The sequence below is a fragment of the Cervus elaphus genome, chromosome X (assembly GCF_910594005.1).
Source record: "Cervus elaphus chromosome X, mCerEla1.1, whole genome shotgun sequence".
NCBI lineage: Eukaryota > Metazoa > Chordata > Mammalia > Artiodactyla > Cervidae > Cervus > Cervus elaphus.
This window is the reverse complement of record NC_057848.1, coordinates 178,373,366-178,392,510: the sequence shown is the minus strand read 5'-3', so window position 1 is coordinate 178,392,510 and position 19,145 is coordinate 178,373,366. Positions and strand designations below refer to the sequence as shown.

Here is a 19,145-nt window from a genome sequence, read left to right as displayed (position 1 = left end):
ACACAACAGCAGAAGGCTTTGTCTTAGGAAAGCTGCAAACCATCAGGAGAGCGTTTGGCTTCATTGGCAGCTTCGTGTGGGGGCTTCCCGGGTGGGCGCGAGTGGTGAAGAACCCACCTGCCCATGCAGGAGACCCGAGTTCGATCCCTGGGTCGGGCAGATCCCCTGGAGGAGGACGTGGCAACCCACTCCAGCATTCCTGCCTGGAGAATCCCACGGACAGAGGAGACTGGCAGGGCTACAGTCCACAGGGTCGCCGAGAGTCGGGCACGACTGAGCCGCTAACGCACTTTCGCTTTTGACCTGATTATATCTGACGATGCTCTGTGATGGACTGTCGTCATCTTGCCTGGAGACGCGTGGCTTGGCCCTCTGGTTCCCATCTGTGTCTATCCAAGGATGGAGTAGATTGCTGGATTGGTGTGTAAAAAAAGGACGTCTTTCAGGTGGACTGGAAACAGTCACGTTGACTTCCCAGACAGGATGCCTGATGAATCTTGCTCGCTTTGGGCGGGGGGGCGAAGGAATCACAAACTCACCTGCCGACTTCTCCGTCTGTCTGCAGCACGCCGAACATCGACCGGCTGGCCAGCGAGGGCGTGAGGCTCACCCATCACTTGGCGGCCGCCTCTATGTGTACCCCGAGCAGGGCCGCCTTCCTGACCGGCCGCTACCCCGTCAGATCAGGTGGGGCACGGGAAACGGACAGCTGCCCGTCTTTCTTTAAAAAAATGGTCTTTATTTGTTTAGCGTTTGATTGCTCCAAGTCTTAGTGGCAGCAAGCGGGATCTTGCATCTTCCTTGCGGCATGCGGGGTCTTTTCATTGCGACACGTGAACTGTTAGTTCTGTCCCGTGGGATCCAGTTCCCTGACCAAGGGTCGAACCTGTGACCCTCCCCCTGCCCCCCGCACGGGGGAAACATGGAGTCTTAGCCACTGGACCGCCAGGGAGGTCTCCTGCAACTCCTCATGCAAACTCTCCAAAGGTCACTTGGAAATGTTAAAAATCTAAATTCACATGGGAGTTGTGTTGCTATAGCTGGACATGTGAAAGAGGTGTGTGTCTTGCCCAGGGGCCACCAAGCCTGCTTACCTGTGTGCATATGGTGACATGGTTTGATCCCCTGGTGTGCAACTCCCAGGCTACCTTGAACGTGCCCTTTTCCAGAAACTCGTAGTAAGACCCCCAGGAGGCTCCTTGTCTCTGAAAGCTAGCAGAGATTTTTTTTTTTTTTTTTTAAAGAAAAGTGGATTTTCATAGTTTTCAGGAGAGGATATGTGTCCAGTCTCTGGGGACGAGATTGGAACATCAGAAGGACCAGTTGAGAAGAAAGTCTGGCAGAGAAAATGGAAAGGAAATGATGGATTCCTTTTGCTGAGTTCCTACTCTTCCTTGCCTCACATCCCTCCCCTCCCTCCCCCATCACAGTTTCAACATGTAGACTTAAGCAAGTTGAGGGTCATGATCCCAACTTAAATATTTTTTTTGCATCATTAGTTTGGAATTGGGGGGCTTCCCCGGTGGCTCAGTGGGTAAAGAATCTGCCCGGCAGTGTAGGAGACACAGGAGATGCGAGTCCGATCCCTGGGTGGGGAAGATTCCCCTGGAGGAGGGCATGGCCACCCACTCCCAGGATTCTTGCCTGGAGAATCCCAGGGACAGAGGAGCCTGGTGGGCCGCAGTCCGTCGGGTCGCCATGATGAGACTGCGGTCCTCACCTGCTGTCCGCTTCTGTGAACGTAGGAATGGCGTCCTCCTCCAACCTGAATCGTGACGTGGTCTGGCTCGGAGGGTCGGGCGGGCTGCCTCCCAACGAGACGACGTTCGCCAAGCTGCTGCAGCATCGAGGTTACCGCACGGGACTCATAGGTATGGGCCTTGACCGTGAAAACGTGCTTGTTCGGGTTCCCTTTCCCAGTGGTCATCCCTCTCAGGGAGGTTGGCTGAGTGCACGGTAGTTGACGTCTCTTCGACATGATACACGGTGGGAAAGGAATTGAAGACACAATTTTAAGGGCCTTCGGTATTGAGAACCAAGTGTGCCAAGGATCTCAAGAAGGCAAAGTAAGTATGCTGATCGTTCGTTGCTCCTGAAACGGAATACTTTATAGAAAGGGTGCTACTCCTCTGATAGCACAGGTAGCAATGTTTAAGGGTGTCCCCTTGAACTTGAGAACCGAAAGCTGGAGTGGTGATCCAAATTCAGGCAATACTTGGTCTGTTGACTTAGGTCACCTGACATTCTATACCCTCATGGGGGCTGTGTGATGAGTGAGACAGCATTCCCCGCAAGGAACTTCATCCTGAAGAGTTCTGGTCTGATGAGCGATTCCTCTAAGATGAGACTCTGTGAGCCAAGAATTAGGAGAGAGGCTACTTGCTTCGGTGTGTGTGTGTGTGTGTGTGTGTGTGTGTGTGTGTGTGTGTGAGTTGCTCAGTCGTGTCCGACTCTTTGCGACCCCGTGGACTGTAGCCCGCCAGGCTCCTCTGTCCATGGGATTCTCCAGGCAAGAACACTGGAGCGGGTTGCCATTTCCTCTTCCAGGGGATCTTTCCGACCCAGGGATCAAACCCAGGTGTCCCGCCTTGCAGGCGTATTCTTTACCGTCTGAGCCCCCAGCGAAGCCTGCTTGCTTGGTATAGCCACTGCTTTTAGGATTCTCAGCGTGAATTGTAAGACTATTGAGTCATCAGAGATGTTGTTTTAAAAAAAAGCAATGACTTTGCATCCTCCATAAATGACCAAGAGGTAGTTCATTCCCGTGAAATTCTTGGTAGCATCCTGTGAATGGAGTTTTCTAAAGCATCTTTCAGGAACACTCTCGGGCACCTCCAAATCTGGGTTCAAATTCACGTCTGCCGTAACCAAGTAATGAATGAGATGTCAGGCTGATTAATAAATCTAGATGATGAATCTTCTCCCTGGTAGTAAAAGCTTCCCTGATGACTCCGGGGTAAAGAATCTTCCTGCCAATGCAGGAGACTAGGGGCTCGATCCCTCGGTTCGGGAAGATCCCCTGGACGGGGCAACCGCAACCCGCTCCAGGATTCCTCCCTGGAGAATCCTCATGGACAGAGGAGCCTGGCGGGGTACAGTCCACGGGGGTCGCAACGAGTCGGACACAGCTGACCACGGTTGCACGGAACACAAGAAGATGCTACCTCCACCGTAACTTCCTTTTTTTAATTAAATTATTTAATTGGTAATAAAATATTAATTTATTTAATTTAACTTAATTACAATATTGCGGGGGTTCTTCCCATATGTTGGGATGAATCCGCCCTGGGCGTCCACGTGTCCGCCGGAACTTTATGCTGAGGGCGACGCCCCTCCTAGAAAGGGATGGATGCTGGTGTTGCCATGGTAACATCTCCGCGTCTCCTCCCCCTCCCAGGAAAGTGGCACCAGGGTCTGAGCTGTGCATCCCGCGACGACCACTGCTACCACCCGCTCAACCATGGCTTCGACTACTTCTACGGGATGCCGTTCGAGCTCCTGAGCGACTGCCAGGCGTTCCACACGCCCGAGCTGCACCGCCGGCTGAGGGTCCGGCTCTGGGTGTCCACGGTGGTGCTGGCCCTCATCCCCCTGCTCCTGCTCGTCCCCACCTGCGCCCGCTGGTTCCCGGTCCCCTGGCCGGTGATCCTGGCCTTCGCCCTGCTGGCCCTCCTGTTCTTCGCGTCCTGGTTCTCCAGCTACGGCTTCACCCGCCGCTGGAACTGCGTGCTCATGCGGAACCACGAGATCCTTCAGCAGCCGGTGAGGCTGGAGAGGCTCACCTGGCTCACGCTCAAGGAGGCGCTGGCCTTCATCGACAGGTACCCCGGCTCTTTCTGGCTCGGGGCCCACCCCCTACCCCCTCATCCCCCCCCCACCACCCCCCCAACCCGAGTCAGAGACTCGCGATTTCTTTTTCCCAGAGAAGTTGGGTGATGGGCACTTTGAGTGTGTGTGTGTGTGATATTTGTGATACACTAAACTCTCTCCTTAAAATAAATAAGAGCGTTAACTTTCTTTCTTTTTTTTTTTAAATAGATGCATTAAAAAAAAATTGTATTGATTTATTTGACACTGTGCTGGGTTTTCGTTGTTAATGTGGGTGGGCTTCCCAGGTGGCGCTTAATTGGTAAAGAATCTGCCTGCCAAGGTAAGAGACCCAAGTTTGGTCGCTGGGTCGGGAAAATCCCCTGGAGGAGGGCATGGCGACCCACTCCAGTATTCTTGCCTGGAGAATCCCACGGACAGACGAGCCTGGTGGGCTACAAAGAGGTTGCAAAGAGTCAGACAGGACCAAGTGACTAACGCTTCTTTATACCACTGGATCACCAGGGAAGCCCAAGTGTTAAATGTCCTGCAAAATTTGAACACTGAAAAGGGAAAGAAATATCTTTAGCCCCCTTAAAAAAATAATAATTACTCTATTTAATCAATACAGTTTCTTATTTGTATACCCACTTAGGTATAAGCGTGGACCATTCCTGCTCTTCATCTCCTTTCTGCATGTCCACACGCCTCTGATCACCAAGGAGAAATTTGTCGGGCACAGTAAATTCGGCTTGTATGGTGACAACGTAGAAGAGATGGATTGGATGGTGGGTAGGTGATCACTCTCTGGTTTTGAAGCATCTTACTTACAGACTAGAGGAAAGCGAGTCTCCATGAACGGCATCAAATAAGGTACAACCCCCTGCATGTTTTGGGAAATGGATGCGTATTTGTTGTGCTGAATTATATGAGAAGCGGGCTCTAGATGCAGTGAAATTTTCCAAGGGAAGAGCCACGATTTATGAAATACAGGTTCTCCAGTCTTTTAAAGAGAACCACTTTCCCAAAAAACTCATTCGGGGGACAAATAATGTTGTGCTATAGAGCTGACTCACTGGAAGAGACCCTGATGCTGAGAAGAAATATATAATGTTCATGTTTATGTATTATATACTATCTTGTCTCATATCTCCTGCTTGTGCTCAGTCATGTCTGACTCTTTGTGACCCCATGGACCACAGCCCACCAGGCTCCTTGGTCCATGGAATTCTCCAGGCAAGAATACTGGAGTGGGTTGCCATTTCCTTCTCCAGGGGATCTTCTTGACCCAGGGATCAAACCTGAGACTCCTGCATTGGCAGGTGGATTCTTTAGCACTGAGCCACCAGGGAAGCCCTATATATAATATACAACATAGTATATAATGCTCAGAATATTATCAAAATTATATGGCATAATTATATAAATATATTTGCACATAAATGATATATTACAAACCATCTATATGGTTTATTGACGGCTTTGCTGGTGGTTCGGATGGTAAAGAATTCACCTGCAATTCTGGAGACCCAGGCTTGATCCCTGGGTCGGGAAGATCCCCTGGAGAAGGAAATGGCAACCCACTGCAGTATTCCTGCCTGGGGAATTCCATATGACAAGTCATTATAGTAATTAATTTAGTGCATTATGAAATATAAAATGTCTTATATTTATTGTATAATAAAGTTATATAATCTATATTATATATTTAAATAGAGTATATATTTACATAAAAACATTAACTTTTTATATATTACAGCCTTCATTATACATTACTTACCATTGGTGATTTAACATGCTATAACATACAAACCTTTTATACTCTTATAGGGCTTCCCTCATACCTCAGTCGGTAAAGAATCTGCCTGCAATACAGGAGACCTGGGTTGGATTCCTGGGTGGGGAAGATCCCCTGGAGATGGAAATGGCAACCCACTCCAGTGTTCTTGCCTGGAGAATCCCATGGACAAGAAGCCTGCCAGGCTACAGTCCTTGGGGTCGGACAAGTCAGACACCACTTAGCAACTAAGCCACCACCACTATACTTATTATATAATAATACATATCATCTTCTTATATATTGGTATTAAATATATATTTAACATAAATCCATTGTTTCATATATATTGTGAATATTTAATAAATAATTATATATAAATATCATATGCTGTATCATATATATGGTATATTACAAATATATATATATCATATATATGGTATATTACATATATAATATGGTATATATGGTATATTACATATGATTGTATATTACATATATATGGTATATTACAAACATATATCATATATATGGTACATTACATATATATACATGGTATATATGGTATATCACGTATAATGGTCTATTACATATATATGGTATATTATGAATAGTATCTATTACAGATCTACTATATTACACATAGTATATATATCCTATGTATATATGTGTGTGTTAGTCACTCAGTCATGTCCGACTCTCTGCGACCCCATGGACTGTAGCCCGCCAGGCTCCTCTGTCCATGGCATTCTCCAGGCAAGAATCCTGGAGTGGGTTGCCATTCCCTTTTCTATGTACATATGAGTGTCTACAATGGTGATTTAGTCCCTATTATACAACAGAAAGTAGGATAACATTTATAGCGTTACATGGAAACATGTTATATGGTTACCATAAACCACATAGCCTTACACGCACCATACTAGACACGCACCAGAAGACCCTCGGTCCACGCTGACACGTGACAGCTTCCGTCTCCCGCCTCCACCAGGAAAGGTCCTGGAGGCCCTGGACCGGGAGCGCCTGGCCAACCACACGCTGGTCTACTTCACCTCGGACAACGGGGGCCGCCTAGAGGCGCAGGACCGCAGCGGGCAGCTGGGCGGCTGGAACGGGCGCTACAAAGGTGACGCGTGCGCGGGTGGGCATGGGCCCCGTGCGGCGCCGGGGTGGGACCCGCCTGGATTTGTGCCTGCGAGCTCTGTCACTTCTGTCGTCTTTGACCCTTGAGTCTCAGCATCTCTGCAATGCCCAGTCCCCCATGCACCAAAATCTCTCCGCTTCTAAGAGATTTAATCTATGGAGCCTTCCTCTCTTTGCGACCTCAGGAACGATAGCCCACCAAGGCTCCTCTGTCCATGAGATTCTCCAGGCAGGAACACTGGAGTGGGTTGCCATTCCCTCCTCCAGGGAGCTGGTGATGGACAGGGAGGCCTGGCGTGCTGTGATTCATGGGGTCGCAAAGAGTCGGACATGACTGAGCAACTGAACTGAACTAAACTGCATTTGTTGCTTAGATGCTAGAAGTCTGCAGCTGGAGTTTTCAAGTCTCGAAAGCAAGAACTTGGCCTCGGTGTTCTTTGTATCTCTCTGTGAATATATTTTATTGGTTTGTTGTTGTTCAGTGGCTACGTCATAGCCAACTCTTTGTGAGAAGGGCCTGGCAACCCACTGCTATATTCTTGCCTGGAGAATTCCATGGACAGAGGAGCCCGGCAGGCTACCGTCCATGGGGTTGCAAAATAGAGGAATGCTCCGTAGATTAAATCTCTTAGAAGCGAAGAGATGTCGGAGCCTGGAGACTGGATGTTGAAGAGATGCTGAGATTCAGAACTGAACTGGGTTTGGGAACAGAGCCCAAGTGTTTTCTGAATGTCGAGTTTTAAGCCAGCCTTTCCCACTCTCCTCTTTCACTTTCATCAAGATGCTCTTTAGTTCCTCTTGGCTTTCTGCCGTAAGGGTGGTGTCATCTACGTATCTGAGGTTATTGATATCTTCTCCCGGCGATCTTGATTCCAGCTTGTCACTGGCGTGGCCGTGGCGATTTTCAGATACACAGAGAATGAGTCCATGGGGTTGAATCCCCCTTCGGTTTTTCATCTTTGGTTTCAGGAGGCAGAGGCATGGGCGGATGGGAAGGAGGCATCCGGGTGCCTGGAATTTTCCGGTGGCCAACAGTCCTGGAGGCAGGGAAGGTCATTGACGAACCTACAAGCCTCATGGACATTTTCCCGACACTGTCTTACATTGGAGGAGGCATTCTACCACCGGGCAGGTACGAAAGCATGCTTGCCCTTCATCGAGGGAGCCTCCAGGCTCCTGTGTCCATAGGGATTCTCCAGGCAAGAATACTGGGGTGGGTTGCCATTTCCTCCTCCAGGAGGTCTTCCCGACCCAGGGATGCAACCCAGGTCTCCTGCATTGCAGGCAGATTCTTTACCATCTGAGCCAGCACGGAAGCCCTGCAGCATCTAGACCATTAAGTAAATATTTGCTAAGTGAATTCCCAAGTAAAAGTAGGTACATGTCAACCTATATGTGATGAATGTTGCTGCATTTCTCTATGGGTTTTAAAAATTAATAAATGAAGTAGGAGTATCTACCCAATGGGCATGAATCTGAGCAAACTCTAGGAGATACTGGAGTACAGAGGAGCCTGGCGGGATGCATTCCATGGGGTTGCAAAGAGTCAGACATAACTCAGTGAGTGAACAACAGCAATGATTCAGCAGTGGGGCTGTCTGTTCATTCGACGCTGAGTTTCTGTGGAATCAAATGAGTGTTGTTGTCCAGTTGGTCAGTTGTGTCCATCTCTTTATGACCCCATGGAGTGTAGCTCACCAGGCTTCCCTGTCCTTCACCATCTCCTGGAGCTTGCTCCAACTCATGTCTACTGAGTCAGTGATGCCATCCACCCTTCTCATCCTCTGTCAACCGCTTCTCCTCCCACCTTCAATCTTTCCCAGCATCAGGGTCTTTTCCAATGAGTCAGCTCTTCGCATCGGTGGTCAAAGTATTGGAGCTTCAGCTTCAGCCTCAGTCCTTCCAATGAATATTCAGGACTGATTTCCTTTAGGATGGACTGGTTGGATCTCCTTGCAGTCCCAGGGACTCTCGAGAGTCTTCTCCAACACCACCATTCAAAAGCATCCATTCTTGGGCACTCAGCCTTCTTTATGGTCCAACTCTCACATCCATACATGACTCCTGAAAAAACCATAGCTCTGATTACAAGTGCAAAGAGCTCACTTGTCTCCGGGAGTTGGTGATGGACAGGGAGGCCTGGCGTGCTGCAGTTCATCAGGTCGCAGAGTCGGACACGACTGAGTGACTGAACTGAAGTTTAAATGAATGAACTTAGGTGCAGAGATCTATACATTCTTACTCAATGGGACTCGATTGGAACTCGCGAATAGTGTCTGACCAGTGACCAGAGTCTTAGTTTCAGCTGTTCACCCCTCCCATTGTCTTAGAAAATGTGTAATGCGTTACTCTTCCTCTTCGTCTTTATTATTTATGAAATAAATGAAAATGCGTGTTGAGTTTTCAACGGGCTTTTCCTTGTCCTTCTCCGCTCCTCCCCGCTCCTCCTTCCGCCTCCCCTCCCTGCCCTTCGTCCTCCGCCTTCCGCTTCCGCTTCCGCTTCTCTTTCTTGATCTTCCGCTTGCTTGTCTCTCTCTTGCGCCTCCCCTTCTGTCGTAAAAACGCGGAGACTCGACCACGCGTCCCTCACCGCTCTCCGCCGTCGCGCCTTCTCTCCCCAGAGTGATCGACGGCCGGAACCTCATGCCGCTCTTGGAAGGCAGGGTCTCCCGCTCCGAGCACGAATTCCTCTTCCACTACTGCGGGGTCTCCCTGCACACGGCCAGGTGGTATCAGAAGGACTGTGAGTATGAGGGGGACCGACACGTGGGGACACGGCCAGGACGCCTCCTGGTCTCTTTCGTCTCCTGGGGGAGGGCACACTCCCTGCAGTGAGTGACCCCCGTGTCACGGTGGTTCTACGTCCTGCAGAAAGTGACCTAAACACGGCTGTTCCTTATGGTAGAAATCACAGTAGGATTTTAGACGGATGTCTGTGAGTCTGTGTCCCTAAGCTGTTGTGCATAATTATGACAACGGGAGGAAGAAGGCCAGGCAGAGACAGAATAGGAATTCCCGTAACCGAGGACACTTGAGATAATTAGCAACAAAATCTGACGTCTTCCGTCTAACCCAGACATCAGTCACGAACTGCCACCTTCTGAGTCGTTGCCTGAGTTCCACATTTACTCTGGTAAATTCACGCAAACAAACACAAGTGGACAAACGGCATCGATTTCCTCACATCTGTGAAAAAGAAGCTGTTACCGAGACATTACAGATTTTTGACTGGATTTGGCGATTTGCTGAAAAGATATTGATGTTCGTACCTAGATCCATCCTTCGTGGTGTGATCTGTTCTTTGTATCAGTGTGGATGATTCTTCCATGTAAAATAAAAACAAAGAAGAATCTCTTCCTTGTAGATTATGAATCAGTTAGAGTTAGTTCAGTGGTAAGGAATAAGAGAAAACACCCTCGGCCCCTGAGGAATAAAAGCCTCCCAAAATTAACCAGCGAAGGTTAAACAAATAGAATTTGACTCATTTTTTCTTAATAAGGATTCTAGAAGTTGGGAGCAGAGGGCTGATACAGTGTTCAAGGCCATTATCAGGGACCTGTGGTGGTTTTTTCTGTTCCCATTAAACCACTCCTGTCATGTCAGCTTCCATGCTCATGTTTCTGATCCCATGGCTGCAAAATGGCTGCTGTTCCTCCAGGCATCACATTTACGCTTCACCCAAGAAGTAGAGACAATAGCAAAAGAGGTGAAGGATTCAGCCAGGGGATTTAGTCTAATTTAATCTGAAAAGCATAGCTTTTCCACAAGAGCCTAGCGAAGGACTTCCATAGAAGTCTGGTTGATCAGAGATTGGGTTGTGGGTATGTTTTCTGTTTGAAACCAACCTCTGGAAATGGAACTGCTAAGCAATGACATGAAAGACAGAAGGAGAGAGAGAGAGAGAGAAAGAAAGCAGAGAAGGGAGGGAGTAGGGAAGAGGGAGGGAAGGAGAGGAGATAGGTGACAGATAAATAGGTAGATATATAGATGTATGATAGAATAGAGAGTTGGATAGATAGATGATAGAAAAGAAGAAAAAGAGGAAGGGAAGGCAGAGAAAGAGGAGGGAAGGAGACGGAGGAAAAAAGAAAGGAAGGAAGAGAGAGAAAGAACGGGAGAAGGAAAGAAGAAAGAATAAGGAAGGATTGATCTTGCCAAATGACTTTTGCCAATTTAAGATCTGCAAATGGTATTTAGCCTTAGAAACTTTTGCGTTTGCCCATGCCAAGTCGAACTGAGTTAGTTTGAATGATCATTTCTATGATGAAATCAGCCATTCAGGTCATAACTATTGTCTCCCAAGGCTCTCAGGGTGATATAAAAAAAAAGTCTTCACGTTGCCTGTGAAATTGTGCATCGTTCTTGCAGTCGAAGAAATACAACCCTGCTAATGTAATTCTGTGTGCAGAAGATTTTCAGTTATTAGCAAAAGCATTTGCTATAAATATATATAATTTTATTGGAGCGTAATTGCTTTGTAATTTTATGTTAGTTTCTGCTACATGTTTACATATGTCTCTTCCCTCTTAAGCCTTCCTCCTTCCTTAGGTCATCACAGAGCCCCGAGCTAAGCTCCCTATGCTATATAGCAGCTTGCCACTAGCTATTGATCTTTAATGAAAAAAAAAATCCTAAAATAATAACAAAGACAGCGTCTCAGTGGGGCTCTGTCTTCCAGGTGCAACCGTGTGGAAGGTGCATTTCGTGACGCCCAGGTTCTCCCCTGAGGGGGCGGGCGCCTGCTACGGGAGTGGAGTCTGTCCGTGTTCGGGCGATGTCACCTACCACGACCCTCCTCTGCTCTTCGACATCTCGAGAGACCCTTCCGAGTCGAGGCCTCTCAACCCCGACAACGAAGCCTCGTTTGACTCCGTGGTGAAGAAGGTGGAAGCGGCCGTCAGACGGCACCGTGGGACGCTCACGCCGGTCCCTCAACAGCTGTCCACGTTCAACACCCTCTGGAAGCCGTGGCTGCAGCCCTGCTGTGGGACCTTCCCCTTCTGCGGCTGCGACAGGGCGGACGACATCGTGTCCGCCGCGTGGTGAGCAGAGAGGGGCTGCTTCTTACCAACCAGCAACACGCAGTTACCACGGAGCTCTCAGCTGGCCCATTCAGTCCTCTGGGGGTCAGACATGATGCCCTCTGTCATGTTCCTTTTAAATCCTCAGATTTTAGATCTTTCCTCAAGTCACATCCAGCAGCATGGTGAAACAAAAGCAGATCCGTATACCCGTGAAACTATGGAGCAGTCATTTTACTTTTTTTGGTATGATTGTGTCCTTGTTCAAGGAAGAAGACAGATCAAGAGGACCTTCTGCAGAGCCACAAGACTCTCGATGATTCCTTCCACAAAAAATTATTAGAAGCAGCCCTTTCGATGTCACTGTTTTAACTTCCACAGTGTTGTTAGAAATGTCTTCATCCAGATCCTAAACCCAAAGACACTGCTTTTGTATCCGAGCTTACACGAATTTGGCAAGTTTCTTGTTCTTGTTTTGCATCGTGGAGACTATGAAAATTCTCAAAATAGGCAGAGAAGACACACAGCTACAGTAACGCTATGATAGTGTGGATATGTGTTTTTAAAACACTTCACAAAACTTAGAAGAAGCAAGTAGTCTCAGCTCTGTTTCCACATGAGGAAAGTGATTTTTGTCATATTTAAGTAACCGCACGAGATTGTATAAACGTTATGGCAAAAGAGTATTTAAGTTATATTTCTTTTCAAAACACACTGCAAATATGATAGCATCAGATAGTAAAGTCTTGTCTGTTTCCCTTGGCTTTTCTTCATCCTGCTGGGAGAGTAGGTAAGTCCTTGCCTTTAAGGCATTGTGCTGTTCAGTCACTGAGTCATGTCTGACTCTTGGCCATACCCATGGACTCGAGCACACCAGGCTTCCCTGTCACTCACCATCTCCCGGAATTTGCTCCAACTCATGTCCAAAGAGTCCGTGATGCTATCTAGCCATCTCATCTTCAACAGCCTCCTCCTCCTCCTGTCCTCAATCTTTCCCAGCATCAGGGTCTTTCTCAGTGACTTGACTCTTCCCATCAGGTGGCCAGAGTATTTTGGAGCTTCAGCTTCAGCATCAGTCCTTCCAGTGAACATTCACAGCTGATTTCCTTTAATGATGTATCATATAATAAATACAGATATTTATAGATAAAAACTGTTTTACCGGTGTTACTAAGCATATTCATTGCAATAAATTGAATGTAATGTGAAATTCAATCTCATCCATGTTAAAAAAAGGAATCGGAGTATGTTCTTACATAGTCATAATTTTGAATAGGATCTTTTCCACTGTTTACTTTTCTATTTAACAGTGTAGCAGCTCCAGAGAATTTTCTCCAAGTACTTTCATCTTAAATTCTTTTTTTTTTTACGTTTTTAATTAATTAATTAATTTATTTATTTATTTTACTTTACAACATTGTATTGGTTTTGCCATACATTGACTTGAATCCGCCATGGGTGTACATGTGTTCCCCATCCTGAACCCCCTCCCAACTCCCTCCCCATTCCATCCCTCTGGGTCATCCCAGTGCACCAGCCCCGGGCATCCTGTATCATGCATCAAACCTGGACTGGCGATTCATTTCTTAATTATGCTTTTTAAACAAAGTTTAAATTAAAAGGTAAAATCTGAAAGAAAGTAGAGGTTTCTGAGGCAAAATCTGGGCAAAACTCGGGGGTTCTGAGGCAAAAATCTGAGAGAAACCAGAGGGTTGGGAGGCAAAATCTGACAGAAAGAAGGATCTCCTGAGGTAAAATCTGACAGAAAGAAGACACTTCTGAGGTAAAATCTTACAGAAAGACAGTCTTTCTGAAGCAAAAATATGATGAAAAGTAGTACCTCCTGAGGTAAACCTGACACAAACGTGAGTTCCTGAGCCTAAATCTGACAGTAACTAGGGCATCCTGAGTTATGTGTTTCATAAACAAACCTTTTGGTCCTGAGGCAAAATCTGACAGAATCCTTGCGGTCCTGACACAAAATCTCACAGAAACTAGGGGCTCCCGAGGCAAAAACTGATGGACAAAAAAAGTAGATGGATCTGAGGCAAATACCAACACTAGAGGGTCGTGAGGTAAAAACCTCACCAGAACTAAAGGGTCTAAGATGAAATCTCACGTTAGGTGGGGGTTTTGAGTCAAATCTGAGAGAAAGTAGGGCTTTCAGAGAGAAATATGGCAGAAACTAGGGGGTTCTTTGTTAAAATCTGACACGTCTTAGCAACTAACACTTTTTGGGCTTCCCTAATGGCCCATACTGTTAATCAATCTGCTTGCAACGCTGGAGACCTTTGTTCATTTCCTTCAGTTCAGTTCAGTTCAGTTCAGTCACTCAGTCATGTCCGACTCTTTGCGACCCCGTGGACTGCAGCACGCCAGGCCTCCCTGTCCATCACCAACTCCCGGGATTTACTCAAACTCATGTCCATGGAGTCAGCGATGCCATCCAACCATCTCATCCTGTATCGCCCCCTTCTCCTCCCACCTTCAGTCTTTCCCAGCATCTGGGTCTTTTCCAATGAGTCAGGAAGACCAAGTCAGGAATTGACCAAGTCAATTCCTTGGTCAGGAAGAATTCTTGGAGAATGAAAAGACACTCCTCTCCAGTATTCTTGCCTAGAGAATCCCATGGACAGAACAGACTAGCCACTAATGTCCATGGGGCACAATGAGTCAGACTCGACTGACGTGACTTAGGACATACTCTGTAGCACGGGGAACTCTACTCAATTCTTTGTAATAATATGTATGAAAAAGAATCTAAAAAAGAACTGTATATATTCAGTTTAGTGTACACCAGGAAGAGCCTGTTTGTTCATCTGCTTGCATTGTGGGAGACCTGAGTTCAGTCCCTGAGTGGGGAAAATCTCCTGGTGAAGGGATTGGCAACCCACTCCAGTATTCTTGCCTGGAGAATCCCATGGACAGAGAAGCCCAGTGGATTTCAGTCCCAGAGTTGGACACAACTGAGCGACTAACACTCACTCTCACTGAAGGTATCATAACGTTGTAAATCAAGTAAGTCTAAGTGAAGGTTGCTCAGTCGTGTCCAACTCTTTGTGACCCCATGGACTATACAGTCCACGGAATTCTCCAGGCCAGAGTACTGGAGTGGGTAGTGGCCTTTCCCTTCTCCAGGGGACCTTCCCAATTCAGGGATCAAACCCAGGTCTCCCGCATTACAGGTGATTTCTTTACCCCTGAGCCACCGGGGAAGCCAACTCTACTCCAATACGAATTTTAAAAATTTTAAGTGGGAGGTATATCACATGTTAAACTGATAGAAACCTTTGCCATTTGTGAAAGCACTCTAATCCGGTTAACAAACTAACCGTTTTACCAAAGTGAGGGTGTAAATGATGACATTCTGGCTACACTTAAATAGTTTGTGCGTGCATGCTCAGTTGCTCAAGTTGTTTCTGGCTCTGGAGATCCTACTGACTATAGCCCGCCAGGCTCCTCTGTCCATGGGGTTTTCCAAGCAAGAATGCTGGAGTGGGTTGCCATTTCTTCCTCCAGGGGATATTCCTGATCCAGGGGTTGAACCCGAGTCTCCTGAATCTCCTGCATTTGCAGGTAGATTCTTTACCGCTTAAACACCCCCATGTACATATAGTGCCAGACATTTATTTTGGCCACACTGGGTAATATGTTGGATCTTAATTCCTCGACCAGGGATTGAAACTGTACCACCCGAAGTGGAAGCACATAGTCTTAACCACTAGATCTCCAAGGAAGTCCCTATAAACATTTTTTTTAATGTTGACACTTAGGGAAGCTATGCATAAATGAGTCAAATAGTATATGAGAAATCTCTCTACCTTTCTCTCAATATTGCTGTGAACCAAAAACTTCTCTTAAAAATATCTATATACTTGTAAAAAATGTCTTTTTTCCCGTCCCCAATAGCCAATAATCTGACTTATTGGGCAACAGATATTTTTATTACATATAATAATCTTATATATATCTTCATTCATTGTTCAGTCGCTAAGTTGTGTCTGACTCTTTGTGACCCCATGGACTGCAGCACGCCAGGCTTCCCTGTCCTTCACCATCTCCCAGAGTTTGCTCAGACTCATGTCCGCTGAGTCAGTGACGCCATCCAACTACCTCATCCTCTGTATATCCTATATATAATAATCCTAGATGAATGTATCCACTAGGGGGCAAACACATATTGCTGGGAACAGGACTGATTAAAAACCCTGGAAGATTTTAAACCTATACATGTCTTTCCTTTTCCTAAAAGTAGCGCAAGTTTTCTTTTTTCTTTCTCTTTATGGATTGTGATACGGAATCCAGAGCCACAGCAGGCTTTGTGGGGTCACACAGCTGATCATGACAAGTAAATGTAAACTTCATTCTGAAAAGAGGAATTCTCAAGGCACAGACACTCTTTTCAATGTATCACCTCCAATTTTGAAGAATTTGAATCAAGAAATTCACTTCCATGTGCTTTGTGTGTATTAAAGAATAACGTGTAGATGCCCCTCAAACGGTAATAACTTTGGTGGGATAGGATGTGTTACTTCTGAGTTCTCAGCCCCAGAATCAGGTGTTCTGTCAATGAATAAGGCAGAATTATGGCTCAGTCGCTGGTTTGACCTGAGTGTGTACCGATCTCTATTACTGACAAATAAAAGGAATGAGAATCATGGTAATACATTGCATGTTTTAGGAATTTTTTTTTTTTACTCTTCTGACTGTATATTGACTTCTGTTATCTGTAACCTGACCTAAAACTTGAAATATGACAGGAAAACAGAAGTATGATAGCAGACATTTTCTTCATCAACTGCTATTTGCTCCATTCCAAAGTAATGATTGAGAGAAAATATGAAAGTATAAAATATAAATATGTCCTGTGATGGTTCAGATTGGCCCCTGTCTTCTGAGGACTTGATTTCAGCAAATTTCACTCTCACGAAGGGTCTCTAATATTTTCAATATTTTCCTTTCTTCCTTGTTCCAGGCCACCTCTGAGAAAGATGTCGTCGTTTCACAAAGGGTCGTCAATATTTCCGCTTCTTCTTTGTTCTGGGCCACCTTTGACACAGAAGCTGTGTTCTCATGAAGGGTCTTTTCTGACTTTCGGTCTGTTGATAAGGGGTTGTGATGGAAGACACATCAAGGCCGAGTTAGGAGCTAATTCTCGCCTCCGTGTTTTATGGGGCTGCTGTAGGAAAGTAATTTGGTCAGATGAAGCCTGTGGTCAGCCAGCAAGGTGCAGAGAAATAGCTCCCAGAGCCGGGGGTTGTCCTTTCACGGGGCGTTTCCTTGGGGGGAGGTGGATGAAACTTCTGGCTTGGACTGGTGGTTAGTATAATCTGGACCATATTTCTTTTCTGAATATGAAGTCGAAGGCCGCCATTGTGTTCTGTAACACATGGGTAACTGGACTCCGGGGGACTGTGAACGCCAGCCCTGGCTGTGTCTCCGACTGATTTTAAGACTTGAGGGGAGTTCACGAAAGCGGTTGACGGGGATCTTTCTATAGACCTCACTGCTTATCACTTCTTTCTTTCCAGTTTTACTGAGGTATAATTTGCATCAAGCACTGTATATGTCTAAGGCACGCAGTGTAATGACTTACATATATCCCTGTTGTCATCCTTCAGTCACTCAGTCACGTCCAACTCTGCAACCCCATGGACTGCAGCATGCACGCCAAGTTTCCCCGTCCTTCACCATCTCCCGGAGCTTGCTCAAAGTCATGTGCGTTGAGTCGGTGATGCCATCCAACCATCTCATCCTCTGTCATCCCCTTCTCCTCCCGCCTTCCATCTTTCCCAGCATCAGGGTCTTCTCCAATGAGTTGGCTCTTTGCATCAGGTGGCCAAAAGATTGGAGCTTCAGCTTCAGCTGAATGAGTATTCAGGGTTGATTTCCTTTAGGACTGACTGGTTTGATCTCCTTGCTCTCCAGGGAACTCTCAAGAGTCTTCTCCAGCACCCCAATTCAAAAGCATCATTTCTTCGGCGCTCAGCTTCTTTATGGTCCAACTCTCACATGACCGTTGGAAAAACCATAGCTTTGACTTCACGGACCTTTGTCAGCAAAGTGATGTCTCTGCTTTTTAATACCCATCTAGGTTTGCCATAGTTTTCATTTCATTACATATTTTATGAAAAGATTATCACAATAACTTTAGTGAACTTTAAAGTCATCTCACAGATAAAAAATAAGGTGGAAAAAATATAGTGTTCCTTGTGATGATAACTCTTAGAATTTATTAAACTTGCATATATAAGCTCAGCAGTGTTCATTAAATGTATCACGTTGTACATCGCATCCTTAGTACTTATTTATCCAGTAACTGGAAGTTTGTACCTTTTTAAAAAAATCGAAACACGGCTGATTTACCATATTATGTTAGTTTCAGGAGAACAGCATAGTGATTCCACCTTTTTATAGATTATATTCTGTTTATAGTTATTATGAAATGTATGCTACAGTGCCTGTGCTGGACAGTATATCCTTGACATCCTGGTAGCTTATTTATTTTTTACACAGTCGTTTGTTCCTCTAAGCGCCCTCCACCTATCTTGCCCCTTCCCCGTTCACTCTCCCCAGATTATGTCAGGACAGCAAGATTAAGTTGCCTGAGAGCCAGTAGCATGTTGCAGAGGAAATCCAGACCCACACAGCCCCACTTCAAAACAGCCCCAAAGCCCGTCTCTTCTGCAGGAGTGGTTTCTGCACCAAGGGACAGGAGTTGCTAAAGTCTTAGAAGGAAGGAGTTGCAAGAAAGAGCCCTTATGATGAGTTTCCTGTGGCCATTGCATCAAAGGACCAGGAACCGCGGGCTTAAATCAACGGGCATTCATCTTTCCTCACTCCCGCCCCTGGTCCTAGAGAATGGACGTCTGAGGTCATGGTGTCCTTCCCGCCTCTTCCACCTTCCGGGGACTCCAGGCGTCCGTCCCTGGGCTGGTGGCCGCCTCCCTCCCGTCTCTGACTCCTTCTCCACGTGGCTTCTCCTCTGTGTCCGTGTCTCTCCTGTGTCTTATTAAGGACCCTGTCACTGGGTTTAGGACCACCTTCATCCAGAAGACCTCATTTCAGAATCCTTTACTTCATTCCATCTGCAAAAATCTGTTTCTCCAAAATAAAGTTACTCTCAAAAGTTCTGGGCGTAGAATCCGGACTTATTATGTAGGAGTCACCACTGAAACCATTGGAAGGAAAGCTATGCCCAACCTAGACAGCGTATTTAAAAGCAGAGACATTACTTTGCCAACAAAAGTCCATTTAGTCAAAGCTGTGGTTTTTCCAGTAGTCATGTATGGATCTGAGAGCTGGACTATAATGAAAGCTGAGTGCCGATTAATGGATGCTTTTGAACTGTGGTGTTGGAGAAGACTCTTGAGAGTCCCTTGGACTGCAAGGAGATC

General features: G+C 46.3%; 1 protein-coding gene across 8 annotated transcripts in view; it reads left to right on the top strand.

Annotated features, from left to right (window-relative positions):
* The window catches only part of ARSH (arylsulfatase family member H), a 50,214-nt gene extending 37,309 nt beyond the window's left edge, over positions 1 to 12,905 (top strand). For 7 of the 8 annotated variants that reach the window (XM_043895706.1, XM_043895710.1, XM_043895704.1 and 4 more), the window contains 8 exons: positions 566 to 687; positions 1,746 to 1,871; positions 3,398 to 3,821; positions 4,463 to 4,599; positions 6,576 to 6,710; positions 7,697 to 7,859; positions 9,349 to 9,470; positions 11,406 to 12,905. In XM_043895706.1, coding sequence (XP_043751641.1) covers positions 566 to 687; positions 1,746 to 1,871; positions 3,398 to 3,821; positions 4,463 to 4,599; positions 6,576 to 6,710; positions 7,697 to 7,859; positions 9,349 to 9,470; positions 11,406 to 11,773 — 1,597 coding nt within the window. In that variant the 3' untranslated portion in view covers positions 11,774 to 12,905. The remainder of the gene's footprint in view (positions 1 to 565; positions 688 to 1,745; positions 1,872 to 3,397; positions 3,822 to 4,462; positions 4,600 to 6,575; positions 6,711 to 7,696; positions 7,860 to 9,348; positions 9,471 to 11,405) is intronic. The other variant, XM_043895711.1, reaches the window with a different exon arrangement.
* The last annotated feature ends 6,240 nt before the right edge of the window (positions 12,906 to 19,145 follow it).